At 30.1% G+C, this 23,061-nt stretch overlaps 1 protein-coding gene and 1 long non-coding RNA gene across 14 annotated transcripts; both read right to left on the bottom strand.

Annotated features, from left to right (window-relative positions):
* Positions 1 to 1,014: 1,014 nt before the first annotated feature.
* On the bottom strand, positions 1,015 to 2,168 carry LOC125588794. Its single transcript, XR_007324947.1, has 2 exons — positions 1,568 to 2,168; positions 1,015 to 1,489 (listed from the first exon to the last, which is right to left on the bottom strand). It is a non-coding gene; the product is annotated as an uncharacterized LOC125588794 (long non-coding RNA).
* An 807-nt stretch (positions 2,169 to 2,975) lies between these two features.
* On the bottom strand, positions 2,976 to 6,512 carry LOC106430290 (dynamin-related protein 4C-like). Of its 13 annotated transcripts, none has more exons than XM_048760616.1 (12): positions 5,729 to 6,438; positions 5,466 to 5,529; positions 5,250 to 5,391; positions 5,065 to 5,126; positions 4,906 to 4,979; positions 4,756 to 4,826; positions 4,520 to 4,570; positions 4,346 to 4,420; positions 4,185 to 4,233; positions 3,777 to 3,845; positions 3,609 to 3,673; positions 2,976 to 3,461 (listed from the first exon to the last, which is right to left on the bottom strand). In XM_048760616.1, exons 6-12 carry the CDS (start codon positions 4,778 to 4,780, stop codon positions 3,376 to 3,378), a joined length of 420 nt encoding a protein of 139 aa, XP_048616573.1. In that variant the 5' UTR covers positions 4,781 to 4,826; positions 4,906 to 4,979; positions 5,065 to 5,126; positions 5,250 to 5,391; positions 5,466 to 5,529; positions 5,729 to 6,438; the 3' UTR covers positions 2,976 to 3,375. The 13 variants fall into 13 exon arrangements, 8 of the variants coding, with proteins under 8 accessions (XP_048616573.1, XP_048616567.1, XP_048616568.1 ...); XM_048760610.1 differs by lacking the exon at positions 3,609 to 3,673 and adding an exon at positions 3,545 to 3,608 and having other exon boundaries at positions 5,229 to 5,391; positions 5,729 to 6,426; XM_048760611.1 differs by lacking the exon at positions 3,609 to 3,673 and adding an exon at positions 3,545 to 3,608 and having other exon boundaries at positions 5,065 to 5,157; positions 5,729 to 6,426.
* Positions 6,513 to 23,061: the final 16,549 nt, after the last annotated feature.

The raw sequence follows: 23,061 nt of genomic DNA, 5'->3' as shown, positions 1-23,061 counted from the left end.
TAGCACAATTTGTAAGAGTTAATAAATCTTTTTCAAGAGTTTATAAATCTTTTATAAGATTTTATAAATCTTTACATTTAGAAGTAAAATATTCATAAAGCTATTATAAGTGTCTATAATTCTATTAAAAATGTTTGTAAATTATTTATGAGAAATAAAATATTATTTATAATGGTTTATAAAACAATTAATAAGACTTTATAAGAGTTTATAAAATCAGTCTATAAGGCTTTCTAAATATATTATTAAAGTATAATTCATTTATAAGAGTTTATAAAATCAGTCTATAAGGCTTTATAAAGACTAGGGGTTGGCCCGCCCTACGGACGGGTGAATTTACAATAAAAATATTTAATATTTTAATTTTATAAAACATTTTAAAATAATAAATATGTTTTTTTTAATTTAAAGTTATATTGTAAATTTTATTAAAATTTGTTGGTTTGAGTTGAAAGAATCACTAATGGATTTTTAGTATACATAAAACTATTAAATAAAAAAATTAAGGAAAATGTAATGATTTATATTTGTTCTTTTGATTTTTATTTCACTTTGATATAGTTAAAGAAAATCTAAAATAAAAACAACTGATACATTTTCTAAGAGTTTCAAATTTTAATATTTACACTAATTATTTCACACGATATTAATTAATCCTTTTCCAAGATAAATAAATTGAAAATATAATGTAATGTAATAAAATTATAAAAATATATATTTTAAAGTACTATATAAATCGTTTCAATAAAGCCATAGATAATAATTTGTATATTTTATTTAACAAAAAAATGAAGTTTTATTTATTTTTAAGATTTTACTAATTATCTTTTGTAAATTATTTTAGAATTTGTTGAACTTTGTCTTATAACAAAATTATTTGTTGGAAATTTTGCTCTTGCTAATTGACAATATTTTAAATTGAAGTTTAGTTGAGTTTCATATCACATTATATCATATAATTTATTTCAAAAAAATTAGAATGAACCAAACCGTATTTAACCAAAATAACTTAAATGTAGTGTAACCATTAATAATTTGAAAATTAAGATGAATCTAACCTTATACAAATACTTTCTGTAAAACAAAAATTTCTTCAAAGACTAAACCAAAAGAAATAGTTCAATCCTTTAATATTTTTTTGTGTTGGCTGTTTTGGTGTTTTTGTTTGTTTGGATCATTTTTCACGTGCTAGTATTAGTACGATGTTGGTAAAAAAAAATATTAGCATGATGCTGTTGGGAATCTAGAAAGTTGAATTGTAGCGGATGCTTTAGGATTCTTTTTCCAGTTAAACCACGATAAGCATCTGCAGATATTATTGGGCAACAAAAGTTTCATTTGGGAAATCAATACGTAAATAGCAGCCAGTTACAGAATTTCATATGAACATACCAACAGTTCCTCCCCCAGGGCTATGAGCTGCTATATATGAAAACCCGACATCTGGGAACAACCCAATTCCATTTTCCGGCATGGCTAGAACCGTCCTCTGAAATATAAAACAAAAATATGAAAAAGAATTCACATTGTATACAAAAAAGTACACCAAGTCTTGATCTGTTCTTACCTCTGTTATCACACGGTATCGACCATGTCCGGAAAGGCCAAGGCCAAATCCCATTGTTATTCCATCCATTAGGGAGATATATGGCTTTTTGTAACCAGCAATTGCGCATATCAGGGTATATTCTGCTGTAAATACCTAAGGAAGTAAAATCTCAAAGTTGGAAACATGCTAAAAAAAAAATAAAAAACATTATTAGCATTATTAATTAATTATGTAGACATTTTATTTTTCAAATAATAACACTAATATTCATGTACAGTAATAAATTAGATTTTAATAGGATTAATTATTTTGGTTTACTATTTGAGAATGATATATTGGGGGATTTTGTAAACACTATGTTGAGAAATATTAAGATATTTTTTTCATGTTTGAATATATTCTTTCCTTTAAAGATAATATGCAAGTTTTAAAAAATAACCAAAATTAATTCCGTTTATGTAACGAATTTTTTCACGATTTCTGCATTTTTATATATTATTTTAAATAACCATTTAACATATATTATTCTATTTTAAAATTCAGATTTGAATATATCCAAATTTGAAAACGATTTCAAATATTTTTTAGATCTCGTTTTATATCACTCGAATATTTCTCTATAGCATAACTTTTTATGCGTTAAATGTTGATATACATTTTAGAAAATATTGTTGAGAATAGAAAAAGAATACTATCTTAAATGTTTACAGATAGCTGGTATTTATGTATTCTGATTCAAAAAATTTAACTGTTTAAATTTCGGTTCAGTTTATTACGATTATTGAACGGTTCAGTTTCTTATGATTGTTGATTTGTTCATGTGTTGCAGAGATGGGGATAACGATCTTGGAGGGGGAGCTGACGACAAATGCTTCAAATCTTGCCAATAACCAGTCTTCAAAATAAAATGAACTAAACCGGTATTATGATCTACGAAAAACATGACAAATGCCATAACTCAAATTAACATAACATGTTTAGATAATAAATATGGTACGACCGGTTACTAAATGTATAACTGTTAGCAATTTCACCGGTTTAATAAAATAAACACGAGAATCAAATAATCTTAAGCATTGTTCAATAGTTTTTAAAGGAAATATTAATGTTATTTCTTTCTTTTTTTTTCAACTATAAAATGTTATATCTTTTGTACTTCAAATTTTAATAAGATGGATAAATATATGTCCGGAATTGCATTTCCACATTATCACCTACTAAAATAAGTCGCTGAATTTCCCTTTTGGTTCAGTACAAAACTTTGGAATAAATAAACTGTTTCCTTTAGGTTTGAATCAAATTTGGTTTGGTTTTGTTGAGTTTTTGTCTGTTGTGGGATCGGTTGGTTTGGTTTTTATTTAAACTTCACAACGCTAGGAGGTGAGCAAGTTCTATTTGTTTTTTTTTTGTTTTGCTAAACAAATAATTCTTACAATAATGAGAACTTCAATTATTGCACGTAAACTATACCATCGTGTTTGAATCATTGTTATCTCCTTACAAAGATTGATAACGCAATCACTTCCCAAAATAAAGGAAAAAAAAGACATCAGAAAACCAATCAAACCGAAGCCACTCATAACACAAACTTTACGAAAACCGAAGCCAATTTTGTTTTAACCAAGAGGAATGGCTAAACGACCTCAACACTATCCTTCAAGAGACCGATACGGCTCTTCATTATCTCCTTCTCTTGCTCATCACCTCGCAGCATCCTCTCAACTCTTCCACCACCTCCAAAATCCACCATTTCAGCTATGATCTCTGTCTGAAAGCGACTGTTGACCAGATAATTCACAGAGAGGTGAAGATGCATTGAGATGCTGTCAATAATTCTCTGCAAGACGATAGGCCAGTAGGCTGCAATCCTCATCTTCATTCCAAACGCCTTTTGCAGTAAATGAGCGTGATACTTGCGTATATGCATCATAACAAGCAAAGCAGCAATTTAATAATTCTAGTTGACCTAGTAAACAGTAGTAATAAGCAAACTACCAGTTTCAAGTCGTCTAGAGACCTATCCAGATAGTTAGTCATAGATACCAAAGGAGAGAAAAACCTGATACAATTCTGGACTTGTGAGCTTCAGAGAAGTAGACCAAAATTAAGTATGTAATCCCATGTCTTCATGAGAAGAGAAAAATTACATGTGATTGATAGGCAAAGCAAAAAAATATTAACTTGACAACACACGATATATAAAATAGAGCCAATAAGAGAAACTTACTTGCAAGGGTCAGCTCCCGAGTGTATTCTCAAACAATGGAGGAAAACTTCTGAATTTAGGAAAAAGAACCTGAAGAACATAGCAAAGTGAGCAGCACACATCAGAACATTTCAATCTAAACCAGTTCTGACAGGTTCTACACACAATAACAATCAAAAAGTAATAGATCTTCATTACAATGATAACCTAAATGATCTCGATCTCATATAATCAAACTCTGGCGAGACTGACCATCAATATTTTCCCTCCTCAAACAAAATATGGAAAGTGAAATGGAATCAAAGCAGAGTTTAAAGAGTACATACTTTAAGCTGATAATAGATCACTACAATTGGTCATTGGTAGAAAAATATAGGCAACGTCCTCAGTGATCAGATAAAACTAACATCGAAATCATTATGGAAGTACCTAAGGCAAGAGTGGATGTATTGTTTCCCTTTAGTGGCTTCATCTAGATCTGCAAATTCATACAACACAAGAAAAGCAGTTCAAGTTGATTGTTCATTTATAAACAGAAAACTGAATCTATTGCTTTAAGGCCTTAATAAGAGTGCTGTTTTTAATCTTACCGGTTTCCTGAAAGCGTCTTGCAACATCTCCAAAGCAACTCATATGATCAACTGGGCTTCCAGACTTCCCGTAGACTATAACACCATCAAAGAGCCCTCATTAGCTACGCAAATAAGCCATCATGTGAAAAAAGAAACAGCTTCTAGATCACAAACAGAACAAAAGCAACAGACTTGTCAATGTTTTCATGGTGGACTTCTCAAGAATCACGCTGCCTAGTCCAGCTGTTAAATGATATACAGCCAAAAGTTTTATATAGAGTAATGCATATAAATATGTCTGCTTCTAACAAATTACACTTGCAACAAAACAACTCTCAAGGAAAATAAGAAACCAAGGATATTGATACAGTTGGAACCTTTTCAAATTAAAAAGTAAAGAGATGATCGGAAGAAGACTTTCAACCTACCTAGAGAAATAGTGCTGAAAATCATGTTTTTCTAGAGAATCCTTTTTTCTTCCAATCCAGCTTATCAATCCCTAAATCCATAGAACACTCAATATTAAAAAGTAGTCATTAATTGTACCTCTGAATATTATCTTGCCGCTAATGAATTACCTCTACTACTTCATATAAAGGTTGATATATCATTGGTTGGGGCACGCTCATCTGTTCCAGTTCACTCTGCAATTCTGTATAACATAAAGCCACATTAGTAAAGTAAAAGTCAGTGAACAGAACCATGAATAATGCAGAGATGGTTTGAGTTTTATATACTGAAAAGAGTCTCTTCGTCCAAGTTAACGCTTCCTGCTTCACGAGCAATGTCTTCCATATTGCTATGTACAGAGGAAGTGTTTAGTCCATGGACTTAACCACCAACATCAGAAACTTGTTGCCAACTAATGTTTCATATATAAGTGCAAATATATTAAACCTACACAAAAGGTTATGAAGCTTACTGTGCTTCATCAAATATTATAATCGCTCCTTTCAGATCTACTTCAACTCCTGCTCGAATGACAGGATTAACTATGTATGAATAAGGGAAAAAAATCAGTTCTGCATTCTCCGCCAATGACCAGGCAGCATAATATGGACAGCCTACAAAAAGATTATCTGAGATTAAGAAATAGAAAAGTAAACAAACTAAAACTAAAAATGAAACCAAATCTCACCTCTAACACTTTTCCCAACTTTGACAAACTCTTCAATATCGTGAACTTCATTAAAACCTCTCTGCTGAAGTGAAGGGTGAGATGTGATTTTACTAACGTCATATTAAAAAATAAAAAATACCACACCAATAATTAATCAGAGGGACTAAATCGTTACCACAGTGGAACTGGATCTTAACTAACAGAAATCTAGCAATTTTTAGGAAGTTGATGGGTCAGTGGAATTGATTCGTAAAAAAAAAAAGAGGAAGTCAATGTCATACCTGCTCATCGATCAGAAGGAGTTCTACGACGATTAGTGGTTTCAGCCGCTCTTACTGCTAGGTTTCGATCTTGATAGGATTTAGGATTAGACGAAGCCATTTATATTGGAGGAGGATAAACGGAAGTTGGAATGAAACCAACCAGAAGGTATAAAAAGCATCATTGATTAATAGGGGGTTACAGAGATGGAAGATAGAGCGATTACAGAGAATGGAGAAATTGAAGATGAATTGGAATTGGAATTGTCGGGCTCGACTTGCCACGATAAATTTTTTGGAAACCACACCGAAGCCCAGTTTATCTAGACAACTCTGTTCTGACGTGGCAAAGAAAATGTTTTTTATTGGTTGATTTTTTGATCCCATGCGGCATGCTTCTCCAAGGCTTATATTGCGCTTTTAGTATTGTGATTACAAATAATTTATAAATGTTTATAAATCATTTATGAAAATATAGAAATCCTTTATAAAATCACTTATTAGAATATACCAAATATTTATAAGGTTTTATAGAATCATTTCTAAATATTTAGAAAGGTAATTCATTTATAAAGTCTTAAAGTCATTTATAGGAATATATAGAAACTTTTTATAAGGGTCTATAAATCATTTATAAGAATGTTTAAAATTATTTATAAGGGTTTATAAAATCATTTATGAGGATTTGTAGAATTTCAAAAGGTAATTCTTTTATGAAGTCTTATAAAATTTTATAGAGGCTTATAAATCTGTATATAAAGGTTTATAAAATATTATAAGAGTTAATAATTTTTTTCAAGAGTTTATAAATCTTTAATAAGAGTTTATAAATCTTTACAAACATTTAGAAGTTAATATTCCTAAAGCTATTATAAGTGTCTATAATTCTATTATAAACGTTTAGAAATTATTCGATTCCACAAAGTATGATGAGTTCTTGTTCTGGATGTTCATCATCTGCTCATAGAGCTGGAAATTTTAATCATTGCCCGCGGGCCCCGCCCCGTTTGACCCGTCGCGGGACGGGTGCGGGTCGAACCATTTGAAATTTTTAAATCGCGGGTGCGGGTGCGGGTCGAGATTATTTTGAGCGGGGCGGGTGCGGGTCAGCCGAATTTGAATCGCGGGTACCCGCCAAACCGCAAATTAAAAAAAAAAAAATTTGAAAAAAAACATTTTTCGTAAAATATATAAAAAACAATAAATATTTGTATAATATTAATTATAAATATATTTTTTAATAGTATTTTTTAAAAATAACTATTATATAAATAAAAAATAATTATTTTTAAATAAAATAATTATTATATAATTAGAAAATAATCATTTTTAATTAAAATAACTATTTTTAATATAATTAATATTACCCGCGGGTTTGGCGGGTTACCCGCGGGTTTTGGCGGGGCGGGTGCGGATATAAAAGTTTTTGTTTGCGGGTTATGCGGGTCGAGTTTTTGAATCGAAAAAATGATTCGACCCGCGGCGGGTCGGGGCGGGTTGACCCGCGAACCACTGCTCATCAACCTCCTTAGTGCTCAGCTTTCCACGGAACACAGCGGATGCAGTTAAGTAACAAAACACACAAAACAAACAAGTCAAGACCCAAACGTTACACTAAGGTTAATATATACAGAGTCTTACTCACAGGAGGGGTTAGAAAGCTTGAGGGTACGGAAGCAGATGTCGTAGAGAGCCTCATTGTCGAGAACCATACACTCGTCAGCGTTTTCAACGAGCTGATGCACAGAGAGCGTTGCATTGTATGGCTCAACAACAGTGTCAGAGACCTTAGTGAAAGTGTATAATACTTGATGGATTACATTGATCACATAGGTGAGATTATATACAACGTATCCGTAACCGTATATACTTATCTATAGAGGAATATACTTATTCTCTAACAGTTGGATATTATCATATCCTAACTAACACTCCCCCTCAGTGGAAGCGGAGCTTGTCGAACGCTGAGACTGGAGCGAAAATCAGTGAACAACTGTGAAGGGAGGCCCTTGGTAAATATGTCTGCGTACTGAAGATGTGTAGGAACATGAAAGACGCGGACATGTCCCATAGAGACTCTCTCTCGTACAAAATGCAGATTGATCTCAATATGCTTTGTTCGCTGGTGCTGAACAGGATTAGACGAGAGATACACGGCTGAGATATTATCACAGTAGACAAGGGTAGCTTTCTTAAGGGGGCATCCGAGTTCCAGAAGTAGGTTGCGAATCCAGATCGTTTCTGCGACTGCATTGGCAACGCCGCGATACTCCGCCTCTGCACTAGAGCGGGAAACCGTGTCTTGACGTTTGGATGACCAGGAGATCAGAATTTCGCCAAGAAACACGCAGTAGCCGGAGGTGGAACGTCTAGTAGATGGACAACCGGCCCAATCAGCATCGGAATATGCGACAAGGTCAGTAATGGATGACTTGTTGAGTTGAAGACCGTGGGAGATGGTGCCCTTGAGGTACCACAGAATGCGTTTCAGTGCTGCGAGATGTGCTTCACGTGGGTCGTGCATGAACAGACGGACTTGTTGAACGGCGAAGGCTATTTCGGGTCGTGTGAGTGTCAGATACTGCAACGCACCCGCTAGACTGCGATAGTGGGAAGGGTCAGAAACTGGTTTACCTTCGTCAGCAGCAAGTTTAGGTTTGGTATCAACGGGAGTGTTGCAAGGGTTGCAGTTGGTCATCGACGCACGGTGTAGTATGTCAGCAATGTAATTTTGTTGACTCAGAAACATCCCTTTGTCATTATATGTAACACCAATTCCCAAAAAGTGATGAAGCTGTCCAAGATCGGTGATGTCAAATGCAGCAGAGAGGCCTGAGAGTATCCGACTGAGCAGTGCCGGTGTAGATGCTGTAAGGATGATGTCGTCGACATAAAGTAGCAAATACGCAGTGTCATAACCTTTGTTGATGATTAACAGGGAGGAATCACACCTGCTTTGGACAAATCCGATCTGTTTAGCGACTGTGGCAAATTTTGTGTACCATGTTCGCGGAGCCTGCTTGAGCCCATAGAGTGATCGTTTGAGCAAGCAGACGTGGTTAGGTTTGGACTTGTCGACGAACCCTGGTGGCTGGTGCATGTAGACCGTTTCTGCAAGGTCGCCATGGAGGAAGGCGTTCTTGACGTCAAGCTGACGGAGAGGCCAATTTCGAGCTAGGGCCACGTGTAGAACTGATCGAATGGATGCAGGTTTGACCACCGGACTGAATGTATCCAGGCAGTCGATTCCCGGTCGCTGCGATTTCCCATTACCAACCAAGCGTGCCTTGTGGCGTTTATGTGTTCCATCTGCATTAAACTTATGCCGAAAAAGCCACATAGAACGTATTATGTTAACATTTGAGGGTCGAGGTACTAGAACCCACGTACCGCGTTTAATATGGGCATCATATTCCTCGTGCATTGCTCCATTCCAGTAACGGTCCTTTGCAGCCTGTACATGGGACAAGGGAAGAGGGGAAACCGTTTCGGTATGAAGGCAAAGAGGAATCCGAGGTTTAGAGATCCCGGTTTTGCTCCGAGTGACCATAGAGTGGGTGTTCTGTGTGGGTTGTGGAGCTGGCGAACAAGGTGGAGCTGGTGGGCAAGGTGGAGCCGCCAGTGGAACCGTAATGGGTGTTAAAGAAGGGACAGGAGGAGGAGAGAAGGGTAGACTTTTATGAGAGGGAAGAGTTGAGAAAGGGAACACATCCTCCACAAAGGTGACATGGCGCGAGATGACTATCTTTCGAGTATACAGCACCAAGCACCTGTAGCCTCGATGATTCAATGGGTATCCCAAGAATACGCACGCCATGGATCGCGGTGCCAACTTGTGAGGTGATGTGGAGGCTGTGTTAGGATAGCACAAAGAACCAAAGACACGAAGGTGAGAGTAAGACACAGGGCGATTAAATAAGCGAGTGAAAGGTATATTGTTTTGAATAGCAGAAGAAGGAAGAAGGTTAAGCGTGTAGGCAGCCGTGTGAAGAGCCTCAACCCAAAAAGACATCGGCATGCTTGCTTGAATAAGAAGTGTGCGCACAAGATTGTTTATGGTACGAAGCATGCGTTCTGTCCGTCCGTTTTGTTGAGACGTGTGAGGGCAAGAGAATCGAATGTTCGTACCGGTGGATGCCAAGTGATCAAGAAAGGCTCGGCTTGTGTATTCACCACCATTATCGCACTGGAGCGCTTTGATTGAGCAATTAAATTGAGTGCGCACATAGGCTGAGAAGTGTAAAAATTTGGCAAAGGTTTCATTTTTTCTGTGTAAAGGATAGACCCAAATATAGTGAGTATAATGATCCAAAAACAAAAGATAATATTTAAAGCCAGAGATACTAGACACAGGAGATGTCCAAATATCAGAATGAATAATTTGAAATGGTGCGGAAACAATTGTAGAAGAAGAAATAAATGGGAGACGAGTGTGTTTACCCACTTTGCACGCATGACACATAGTTGTCAAGTCGGCATTATTATTAGAAAAACCCAAAGAAAATAAAGAACGATTGATAGAGCTACCCGGGTGACCTAAACGCTGATGCCAAGGAGGGACACCTGCGGTGAGAGCAAGAGGACGAGTTGAGGTGGTTGATGGTGTCACCGAGTAGAGAGGACCTGGACTGTCACATCGGAGCAGAGTTGTCTTGTTGAGAAGATCCTTAACAGAAAAACCAACAGGGTCAATTATTTTCAGTGGCAAATTGTCGTACTGAAATGAGGTTTTTGATAATAGATGGACAAACAAGCACATTTTTAAGGAGAAGATTTTTAGTAAGAGAGGGAAGAGTGGAGTGTCCCATTTTTGTAACAGGAGCAAGAGAACCGTCACCTACAAGAACAGAACGAGTTATGCCCTTATTAAACACAGACGAGAGTGTACCGTGATCCGCCGTGATATGGTTAGACGCGCCGCTGTCCATGTACCAAGTTGATGCCGAAGGATCTTGCAGACTCATTGTGTTGAACGCTGAGGCGAGCGCCTGTGGAAGCATCGTATAGGTAGGGGTAGCAACAGTTTGAGCAGCATGGGCTTCAGGTGTTGGATGTGGTGAGTACGGCCCGAGGATGCTGTTCTGTCGTTGTGTTGATTGAGGAGGTGTGAAAGGAGCGACTGGTGCTGGAAACTGCATCATCTGTGGCGCGCCTGGGAAGTAGGAATACGGCCACTGTGGTTGACCAAAAGACCACGGTGGGTACCCATAGTTCTGGAAGCCAGAATTATTATTCCGTCCACGACCACGATTGCCTCGTCCTCCACCACGGTTGTTGTTTCGATTGTTGCGATTGTTGTTTCCCTTGTTGTTGTTGTTGTTGCTGGTGTAGTTGCGTGACTGGGAGTCGGCGGTGTTGCTGTCAGCAAATAGGGCGTTTGGAGATGAGGTTGTCTCGGTGTGAGACACAGCCGGCTTGGGTTGTTTGGTGAGTCTCTCTTCTTCAGCAAGGAGCATCGAACGTGCAGTATGAAAGCTTGGGAAGGGACTACGATGACGGATAACATTATGGATCCCATCGAACTTGTCATTTAGTCCATTCAAGCAATGCATAACCAGTTGACGGTCAGTGACTGGTGAGTCGACGTTAGCTAGAAGATCGGATAGAGATTTCAATTTGCGACAGTATTCTTGCACTGATAGATCTCCAATGGTGATAGTTCTGAGCTCGTTCTCTAGTTGCAGGGCGCGGTTTTCTTTGTTGTCACGGAACAGATTTTCCAGAGCACACCAAAGATCGCGTGCCGTGCTTTTTGGAGTGAGAATGGTTTCAACGAGAGAGTCGGTGATTGTCCCGTAGATCCACATCTTAACGAGACCATCCCGCTCTTTCCAAGTTTTCTCTGTTTCAGGCGTAGAGACAGAGGAGCCATCAAGGTGATCCAGAACTCCAAAAGAAAGGCAATGGGTTTCAAAGATCTCTCTCCACACATCGTAATTCATTTTGTCAAGATTGAGCACAATGGGAATGTAAGCTCTGATCTGACTGATACCGAAAGGTTTCTCGGAGGAATTCAAAAACGGTGTGGCAGCCATGGTAATGAAACAAAGAAAAGAATCAGAGGAGAATGAAGAGGAGAGAGGTGGGAGAGGAAAGACGGAGAAAGAATTCGCAGAAGCGAGTATTTAGGAAGCTAGGATCGTGTAAGCTTCTGATACCATGAAAGTGTATAATACTTGATGGATTACATTGATCACATAGGTGAGATTATATACAACGTATCCGTAACCGTATATACTTATCTATAGAGGAATATACTTATTCTCTAACAGTTGGATATTATCATATCCTAACTAACACTTAGGAGAAGGAAACACAGAGAAGGTCATCATCATACGATCTGGATACTCCTCCCTAATCTTAGAGATCAAAAGCGTTCCCATCCCAGATCCAGTTCCTCCTCCCAACGAATGACAAACTTGGAAACCTACACAGAGATCAAAACCAAATGTATCACAGCGATAACAGCATCAACGAAACCTATATCAAATACCTCACAGAGATCTCAAATCAAATCACGCACGACGATAAAACAGATCGAGATTCAAAAACAAAATCAGTTATCCTCTCACCTTGTAGGCAATCGCTGTTCTCAGCTTCCTTCCTCACAACATCGAGAACACGGAATCGATCAACTTGGCTCCCTCCGTGTAGTGGCCTTTCGCCCAGTTATTCCCAGCGCCGGACTGGCCAAAGACGAAGTTATCGGGACGGAAAATCTGACCGTAGGGTCCAGATCTGAGGGAATCCATGGTGCCAGGCTCCAGATCCATGAGGACGGTGCGAGGGACGTACTTTCCGCCGCTCGCTTCGTTGAAGCAGACATCGATACGTTCGAGCTTGAGGGGAGCGTCGCCGACGTATTGCCCGGTGTGGTCAATGCCGTGCTCGTCGCAGATTACTTCCCAGAACTTGGCTCCGATCTGATTTCCACATTGGCCGCCTTGGATGTGGAGGATCTCTCTCATTTTCTTGCTGGAATCGTCGAATCTAGTAGGAATCGCGTTTATGTTCAGCTTAAAATCGAAAAGTGCTGTTAGAAAAGTGGCATTAGTGGCAATTCCCCAAATTATTATATACAGATTTTATATTCGTGCTATGCGCAAATCTATTTTAATATTTTAGTTTAAATTTTAAATGAAAAAAAATATAATAATTTATATAAACTTTATTTCTATGAAAATGTTTAAACTATGATGTTTTTTTTATTTTTATTTTACTTATGTTTGTCTATAAAATTATTTTCTTTAGTTTTCTTACCATTTAGTATATCTATTTATATTTATATTTTAATTTGTGTTTACACATAATTATATTATTTAATCAAATTATTACTTTTTAATTATTAGATAGGTTTCTCAATACATATAAATCACAAATATACTATTGTAAATATTTTTATTATACATTTTACCTATCTTTTTTATTTGAATGGCATAAGAGATTAATCTATTATGAGCAAAAATGTATTGGAAATAATTTTATTTATTTTTTTAAAAATGTATATATGTGATAGTATAATATTTAAATATAAAACTTAATCACAATAAATATTTTTCTGAACATAAATAATATTAATAGTTTTTGTTAGATAATAGAAAAAAGAATACAAATATAACTAATTTTGACTAATTTAAGTAATATTTTGTATATTGAGATATAATATAAAGAATCTACCATATTAGATTTATCTTCTACTTGATTTAAATAACTATGATATATAGTAGTGAACTTTATATGAATGTATGATGAAATTAAATAGATATGGTTTTACTCTCTGAAAGTATATCACATATTAGTGTTGATGGTAAGATAAACGTTTGCTTGTTTTGTAGTTCTACATGAAGATTTGTAACACCTTTTGTAACCTGTTACATAATTTGACAATTGATTTTGTAGTTTGTAACTTCTAATAAAAAAATAGTTTACCTTTTACATAGAATGTTTCTTGTAATCTTGTGTAATATTTCATTGTTTTTGTTTTGTTGATTTGTATTTTTATATTTTGCATTACCGTGTTGATGAATGCAAATTGACTAATTTTCTTATCATTTTTTTAAGTTTATCGTTCAGATTATAATTTATTATTGATATGCCGTAGCAATTTTATTGGAATTTTTAACGAAATTTAATATAAACTTGGATTCAATATTTTTAATGAGATGAAAAACCATTTAGTTTGCTTTATTATTAATGTATAATTTTTAAAAAGCATATTTTGATTAGCTTCTATAAGGGTTATGTTTGTATTATCTTATAAAATTTGTATCTAAACATAAAATATAGTGTTGATAAAAAATTTAACTGCTGATTATTAAACAATTTTTGCTGTCTTGTGATTGAAAAGAAACCGTTTGAAACTCATAAAGAAGTTATCTTTTAACAATATGTATTTCATATAAATGGATTCCTCTTGTCAGTAACTGTTTGATAAAAAAAGTTGTAAACTCAATGAAAATAATAAAGTGGTTTAAGAAAGAAAAGAATTAAAACCAGGTATTAGTTTAGCTAGTTTTGGAATTTTTGTGATATATTATCAGTTTAGATGATTTTTAACTTTATATCTATTTTTCAAAGTTTTTATGTTAGCAGTTTTGACATCAATTACCCATTGACTTAAATAGGCAAAGTTTGAAGAGGATACCTAGCTCTCCCATCTTCTCGAAGATAGCCTCTGCTTTGTTAACGTTTTGGTAACATCTCGTGTAGGTGTTTAAGAGTGTAGAGTAGCCCTTCATCTTCTCCTGGATGTTTCTTTCGAAAAACTTGAGATATTGACATTTTTTATAATTATAAAGATTAAGTTAATTAATAATAGGTTTTCTCTTTTGTTACTTTACTTTATTTCCTGTTTTTACGTATTTCTTTTGTAAATATTACTAAATTGTTTTTGATTTTCCATTTTAATTTAATAATTAGCATTTTTAAGTTAGGTGTCATATGTTAAATTCATTTTTTTCGCTTACGTTATATTAATTTAGTTTTAAAAAATAATATTTTTGGAAATATTGACATTTTAAAAATTAGCAAACTAAAATGCTAATTTTTCATTTTGTGATTGGTTGTTTTAAGTTATATGATTTATGCCTTCAACTTATATATAGTACATGTTATTTGTGAATATTTTCATTAGCATACAGCTTAAACTTTGAAAATCATGAGTAAAATTAATTTACTTATAGTTTTTTGAAAGTCTTTCATTTTTAATTAATTTAATTTCGTATTTTATTTTTATACTAAAATTCGTAAAATATTATATATATTAAGTTAATTTATTAATAATGTTTTACTTTTTTAACTTACCTTATTTAATATTGGTTTCTATTTTGTTTTGAAATAAACAATTTTTGGAAATGTTGACATTTTCAAAAATAGCAAACTAAAATGTTGATTTTTCATGTTTTGATTTGTGGTTTTAAATCTTACGTCGCTCTCAATAGCTTATAGCTTCAACTTTCATATAGTACTAGATTTGGACACGTGCGTTGCAACGGGCTTTATTTGATATTTTAATTCAATAAAAAATATTAAAAGAATTATTTTTTTTTAAATTGTTTTTTCATATGTTATGTGAAATTTATTTTATAATTAAGAACTCGTTTACACACATAAATTTCAGTTAATATTTGTTAGAGCTAGAAAAACATTCAAACGTAAAAATTTAAACCGGATCCAACCCAAAATAATAATTATAATGAAATAAAAAGGAATTTAGAAGTTAAATAAGGCCAAGAAGCAATGACAACATTATACACTTTCTTATGTACTAATTTAATGTTTTATTAAACTTATCTGATGTTAAATAATTTTCTTGATTCATTATTTATTAATGATATATTTTCTTAATAACATTTTAATTTAAATGAATTATAAACTAATGCATATAAAAACATGTGTTTGATTTTCGTATAACCAAACACATAAATACCAATCACGACAACATCCTAAGTTTTGATTTTTTTAAAAATTTAATAGCTTTAGCATCATACTCGTTATCAAAATCTTTTTTTTTAAAATACTATTGAGTAGGTATTTTTAATTTTGTTAGGATTTTTTAAAAAGGAAAAAAAATATTTTCTAAATCTTGTTTTTATTTAAAATTAAAAAAAAAGAAAAACTATCAAATACTTTTTTATATTTTTGTTTAGGATTATAGAAAAGGAAGAGTTTTATTATATAAACTTTTACAATTATCTTATGTTTTTAATTTCCGAAAAATGTTATTGCTATCAAATAATTATTTCTAGTTATTATTAAATAATTTTAAATTATTATTTTTACGGTTCATATTAATATTATTTTTACACTTCATTTTTAATTAAATAATTTTTAGTATCATGTTCATCATCAAATTTTCTATACTATCAAATAACTTCTTACAATTCTCTTATGGTTAGAAATTAAAAAATATGATACAAATCTCTTTTGTTTAGAATCTTCTCTATTAAAAGAGAAGTACCATTTTTATCTACCATAAAAAAGTCATACTAGCCTTATTAGGTCAATTTCATTAATTACATTTATTAAATTATTTATATTAATTTATTCAATATATAAAGATATTAATAATAAACCAATTTTAACTGTAAATTTAAATTTTATTTTTAGTTATAACAAAATGTTGAGAAAAATCTAACAAAATCTTTCTAAAAATTTAAAATATTTTATTTAAATTAATACCATTGATTAATTTCGTAATTAATAATATATACTATTATACATTAAATTAAATAAAATTTTATTATAAAACAAAATAAAATAAAAGTGTATGCTATTTTTCAAAATTTATAATTATATTCTATATCTTCTTTATTAAAAGAAATACCATAAAAAATCATACTAGGTCTATTTCATAAATTACATCTATTTGACTATTTAAGTTAATCTATTTGATATATAACATTTCTAAGAAATCTTATAAATTATATAGATATTAATAAATAAATTTTAACTGTAAATTTAAATTTTATTTTTACTTATAACAAATATGTTAAAAAACCTAACAAAATCTTAATAAAATTTTAAAATATTTTTAAATTAATGCAGCGATTGATTTCATAATTAATAATATAGTATTATTATAATTTATTTACTTAAAAAATCCCACAATATACTAAAATAAATAACATAGAAATATAAATTATGCTAAGAAAATATCAGTTTTATAGTAAAACTAAATAAAATTTTAAAATGTATTGTATTCAGTCTGTAAAAATTAGAAAAAATGAAGAAGATTCTCAATTTTTTTTATTTCATACTATGAATTTATTTTACCAAACTCGAAAATATATTAATATATAATAACAATTAATAATAAAGTAAAATATGTAAAACAAATCATTATACATTAATAATATCGAATAAGAAACATAACCAATAACATTATAGGTTTACACATATATAACTCTAAAATGTAAATATCTTTTAAAGTTTTGCGATGGTATCCGTTATATATTTATAAAATGAAATCTACCCGCACGGATGTGCGGGTGAAAATTCTAGTTTTCTTTTTAAAGGAAAAGAACTATCAAATATATTTTTACAGTTTTAGGGTGTTAGAAAAGAAAATTAAAACTACATAATATTTTATAATTATTTTTTTCTAGGATTTAGAAAATAAAAATACTATCAAATAATTATTTCCAGCAAATATTAACTATTTTTAAAAGTTGCTATTTTCAAAATTCGTTTTCTCAATATCACTAATATTTTAAATTAAATATTTTCAGTATCATATTATTTTCAAAATTCGTTTTCTAAATATCACTAATATTTTAATTAGGTATTTCAGTATCATATTTATCATTAAATTTAAAAAGTAAAAATTACTTTTACAATTCTATTTGGTCAGGATTTAAAAAGAAAAAAATCTTATTTGGTTAAGATTAAAAGAGGAAAAAGTTATTTTTCATATTTCTTTTATTTAGGATTTTAGGAAAAAAAATTATTTTCACATAATGATAGAATTTTATTAATACATACACAATGTTTTTTTTGTACAAATGTTACAATCATATCGGGTAAAATATTTGAAATTATTTTTGGTTTATAATTTTTAACACATAATTATCTATTAAAAAGAAAAGTTAGTTATTTATAAGAAATGAGTTACTTTAATTTTTTTTTTAAAAAGGAAAATTCCAACTATAATTTGTTCTTGTTTTTTAAAAATTTTATACAACTAATATATTTTCAACAAAAAAAAAAAATTTAGTTAATTATATTATGTCTTATAGATACAATCATATATTTCTCATATTTACATATACTTATGTACGATAAAAACATAATAATAAAAAAACTTGTGTTAGCGTCATAAGATGTAAAAACGATGATAAAAAAATTGAGTTGTTTAGAGAAATTAAAAGAAAATACTCAGATAATATTTTTATTGTCAATACTATTTTTTGTGAAAATAATATGAGGAACTTTAAACCTAAATATAGATGTGAAAATAATATTTATTTTGGTTTATATTTTTGTAGCATACATTTATCGGTTAAAAAGGAATGTTAGTTATTTATATAAAAATAATAAGAGTACTTTTACATTTTTTTTACTTAGGTTTAAAAAAAAGGAATATCACTTATTTTATAGTTAGTTTTTCTATTTGATTTTTATTATATAATTTCTTGTTCTTGTAGGTATTTATAAGGTCAAATCTCCAAAATAACACCTTTCTAAGTTTATATCACAAAAATAGCACTCAAAAACTAAAATGACCAAAATAGCATTTTATCTTTTGAAAATTTTAATTTTTTTGTTTTTCAAAATTTGAAATCTTATCCCCAAAACCTCATTTCTCCACTCTAAACCCTAAACCCTAAACTCTAAACCCTAAACCCTAAACTCTAAACCCTAAACCCTAAACCCTAAACCCTAAACTCTAAACCCTAAACCCTAAACCCTAAACCCTAAACTCTAAACCCTAAACCCTAAACTCTAAACCCTAAACCCTAAATTCTAAACTCCACCCTTTAACTCTAAACCCTAAGTTTGTGACTTTTGATAAAACATTAAGTGCTATTTTTGTGACTTTTGACCTTGAGTGCTAGTTTGAGAACAAAAACTTGATTTAGTGCTATTTTTGTCTTTTTAAAAACTTAATATTTTATCTTATAATATATTTCTTTAGTATCTTTAAAGATGAAAATATACAAAATATTTTAAAAAGAAAAAAAATACTTTCAAATAGCTTTTTACAATTATTCTTTGTTTATAGATTTTTCAAAAATTAAATTTACTATCAAATATTCTTAAAATATTATAAAAAGAGCCATACAAATATAATTGTAAAAAGCTATGTAATAGTAATTTTTATTTTCTTAAGTCCTAAAAAGAATAATGAACTATATTTTTGTAATAGTTTTCCTTTTCTAGTGTCAAAAAAATGTAATAATAATTTTCTTTTTCTAAATCCTTTTAAATTCTTATAAAAGAGAATTGTAACATATTTTTGACGCATGTCACAATCTTAATAAATTAATTGACACATGTCGCAATCATGTTAATTAGCAACTTTGAAGAACCAAACTTTATATAATAAGATATTAAGTGAACTTATTTATATTTTTTTTTACTTTTGTTAAAATACTTAGTTTGATATTAGTTTCTATTTTATTTTAAAATGAAAATTGTTTTGGGGATATTAACATTTTTGAATAAAAATTAAAAATAATGATTTGTCGTAGTATAACTGGTTGTTTTAAATACTGTGTGGAGACCTTCAGTACTCATAGCCTCAAAAAGAATTTATAATATCCCCTAAACTTTTATATATTATAAATTTATGTTAAATTTCCAAATACTTAGTATATATGTATATGAGTTAATTTCATTTTAATTTTTTTATTTACTAGTTTGTCTTTTTGATATTGAATTCCATTTTGTGTTCAAATAATCAATTTTGGAAATTTAAAAAACATTAAAAAATAGTAAACTAAAATTATGATTCTTATATTTTGATTGGTTGCTTATAATATTATGTGTATATTTTCAATGGCTTTTAGCCTCAGATTTATATAGAAATAAAATGATGATTTATTATATTTTTGGTGTTTTGAAAATCATTATGTGAACATTCTCAATTATTTATACTTTCAATTTATACATAGTATAGGTTATTTCTGAATATTTTTATTAGCATATAGCCTAAAATATGAAAATCATGAGTTAAATTTATTTACTTATAATTTTTTGGAAGTCTTGTATTTTTTAAATTAATTATTATTGTGTATTTACATTTTATGTTAAATTTCAAAAGTATTATATATTTTAAGTTAACTTTTTTATAATGCTTTGCATTTGTAAATTTACCTTATTTGATATTGATTTATGTTTTATTTTGAAATAAACATTTTTTGATAATATTGACATTTTTATAAATAATAAATTAAAAATCTGATTTGTCATAACACGATTGGTCATTTTAAAACCTACGTCGACGTCCTCGATAGCTTATAGTATCAACTTTTATATAGTATTGAAAAACATTATGTGAACATTCTCAATTATTTATACTTTCAACTTATACATAGTATAGGTTATTTCTTAATATTTTTATTAGCATATAGCCTAAAATATGAAAATCATGAGTTAAATTTATTTACTTATAATTTTTTGAAAGTCTTGCATTTTTTTAAATTAATTATTATTTTGTATTTACATTTTTTATATTAAATTTCAAAAATATTATATATATTAAGTTAACTTTTTTTATAATGCTTTACTTTTGTAAATTTACCTTATTCGAATATTGATTTATGTTTTATTTTGAAATAAACGTTTTTTTTGTTAATATTGACATTTTTACAAATAATAAATTGAAAATCCTATTTTTTATATTACAATTGGTCGTTTTAAATCCTATGTGGACGCATTCGATGGCTTATAGTCTCAACTTTTATATAATATACTAGATTTTCAACTCGCGCTATGCGCGAGTTTATTTTTATAATTTGTATAATTTTATATTAATTTAAAGATAATGAAGTATAATTGGTTTATATACATTTTTATATGAAGTTTTATTCAAAGTATGCTTTATTATTTTTTCTATTTCGATTTTTATACAATTATACTCTTTAAAAAACTAATATTTAGATATTTTTTTTGTATATGTAAATGTGTAAGTGCATTTATAATCGTGTTTATATTATTTATTAATCTTATTTTTTTAAAAGAATGATTGATCATTCTATTCATAATAAAAAATAGTACACTTTATAATTATTTTTAATTTTATATTTTTATCTATCTTTCTATTTTAAAAAACATAAGAAAATTAATGCATATAAACAATATCTAGCTTTACTTCTATTTGAAAAAACATAAGAAAATTAATGCATATGCACAATATCTAGCTTTACTTGTATTTACCAATTTTTTACAAATAAAGTAAAAGTATTATATATTTTTCTGAATATCTGTATTTGAAATACTCATACTGAAGTCGCTTAAATGCATATGTGTTAGTAATTTATTTAGAGTTATATAATAATAAATATTTTTATGAAATTTAAATAGTAGTTTTATTTTAGATATAATAAAAAGAGAAATAAATATATATACAACTTTGAAATAATGTTAAATAATTTTTTATTTATTAAAGTAAACACATTTAAATAAAAAATATTAGATACATCTTCTACTTGATCTAGTCACAATATTAATTAATGGTGTGATTACGATGTTTTATTAGTTCACGTCATATTTCATAAACTTAGATAACATATTTTCCAACTGACGAATGTATAATGAATATTTTTCATATCTTTATTTTCTGTTGTCGAGAGCCTGAGAGTATACCCTAAAGTCAATATTATTTTTAAATTTTATTTGAATTTTCAACTAATTTATTTTAATTTTTAGCCTCTTTGATTTTTTTATGTTGTCATATATATTAATAATATTTTGTTTCAAATACCTTTCATTGATAGAACTCGTGTGAGATCATTTTTAGTTTTATATGTTATGTTAATTGCTTTAATAATGTTTCATAAGCATATGTCCTATAAATTTTATCGGTGAATTACACTAAAGACTTATAAAAAGTCACCATATAGTTTGCATAATTTTTAATGACCATATTTAAAAAAACTTATTGATTATGGAATATTTAGAGTTTTTTTCTTAAAAACATATTTGATTAGTTTAATGAATATTTTTATAATGATTTTCTTAAGAACATATATGTCAAAATTTATTAAATTTTAATTGTTGATTACTAAATAAATATGTTTATTCATTTATTGATAAAAACAGCTTGAGAACACATAGATAAATGATTTGAAAAAATATAGATAAACGACATGTTTAAAAGTATATTTCTTACATAAGTAAATTATTGTTACCATCACTTATTTCTAACAGAGCTTTGTAACTTATTATAAACTAAAGGTAAATTGCCAAAAATATCATTTTCAAGTACCACTTTTCATGTTTACGCTAACCATTTTTACACTCATCTCTAATGAAGGGTAAAAGACATTTATAACCCTTTGATTAACTTTGACAAAAAAATATATATGGTTAACTAATCTAAACTTAAAACATCAACTCTAAACCCTAAACTATGAAACATCAATTCTAAACCTTAAACCTTAAACCTCGAAACATCAACCCTAAATCCTAAACCTTAAACCTTCAAATCTAAACCCTAAAACATCAAATCTAAACCCTAAACCCCAAATCTAAACTTAAAATATCAACTCTAAACCCTAAACCATGAAACATCAACTTTAAACCCTAAACCCCGAAACATCAACTCTAAACCCTAAACACTAAACCTTCGAATATAAACCCTAAAACATCAACTCTAAACCCCAACCGTAAACCCTAAACCCTATATTTTTGGAAATTCGAACCATAAACCCTAAAACCCTAAACCTTCAAATCTAAACCCTAAAACATCAACTCTAAACCCTAAACGTAAAGCCTAAAGCCTAAAACCCTAAACCTTCAAATCTAAACCCTAAAACATCAACTCTAAACCCTAAACGTAAAGCCTAAAGCCTAAAACCCTAAACCTTCAAATCAAGACCCTAAAACATCAACTCTAGGGTTTTAGGTTTTAGGTTTTAGGGTTTAGGGTTCAGTGTTGATTGTTTAGGGTTTAGTGTTGATGGTTTAGGGTTTAGAGTTGAAATTTAGGGTTTAGGGTTTAGAGTTGATGTTTTAGAGTTTAGAGTTGAAGGTTTAGGGTTTAGGGTTTAGAGTTGATGTTTCAGGGTTTATGATTTAGAGTTGATGTTTCAGGGTTTCATGATTTAGGGTTCGTATTTCAAAAAAAAATTAGTGTTTAGGATTGATGCTTTAGAGTTTAGAGCTCGTATTTCAAAAAAAAATATTGGGTT

Source organism: Brassica napus, chromosome C6 (assembly GCF_020379485.1).
Source record: "Brassica napus cultivar Da-Ae chromosome C6, Da-Ae, whole genome shotgun sequence".
Taxonomy (NCBI): domain Eukaryota; kingdom Viridiplantae; phylum Streptophyta; class Magnoliopsida; order Brassicales; family Brassicaceae; genus Brassica; species Brassica napus.
This window is presented reverse-complemented; position numbering and strand designations above follow the sequence as displayed.

Excerpts from the sequence above, each read along its gene's own strand:
- LOC106430290 (XM_048760610.1), bottom strand. The coding sequence starts at position 4,780 with ATGATTTTCAGCACTATTTCTCTAG. Across the intron at positions 3,609-3,776 it reads TCGGGAGCTGACCCTTGCAA|GTTTTTCTCTCCTTTGGTAT; the intron begins GTAAGTTTCTCT and ends GAATTGTATCAG. Across the intron at positions 3,462-3,544 it reads CTCTAGACGACTTGAAACTG|TATCACGCTCATTTACTGCA; the intron begins GTAGTTTGCTTA and ends CATATACGCAAG.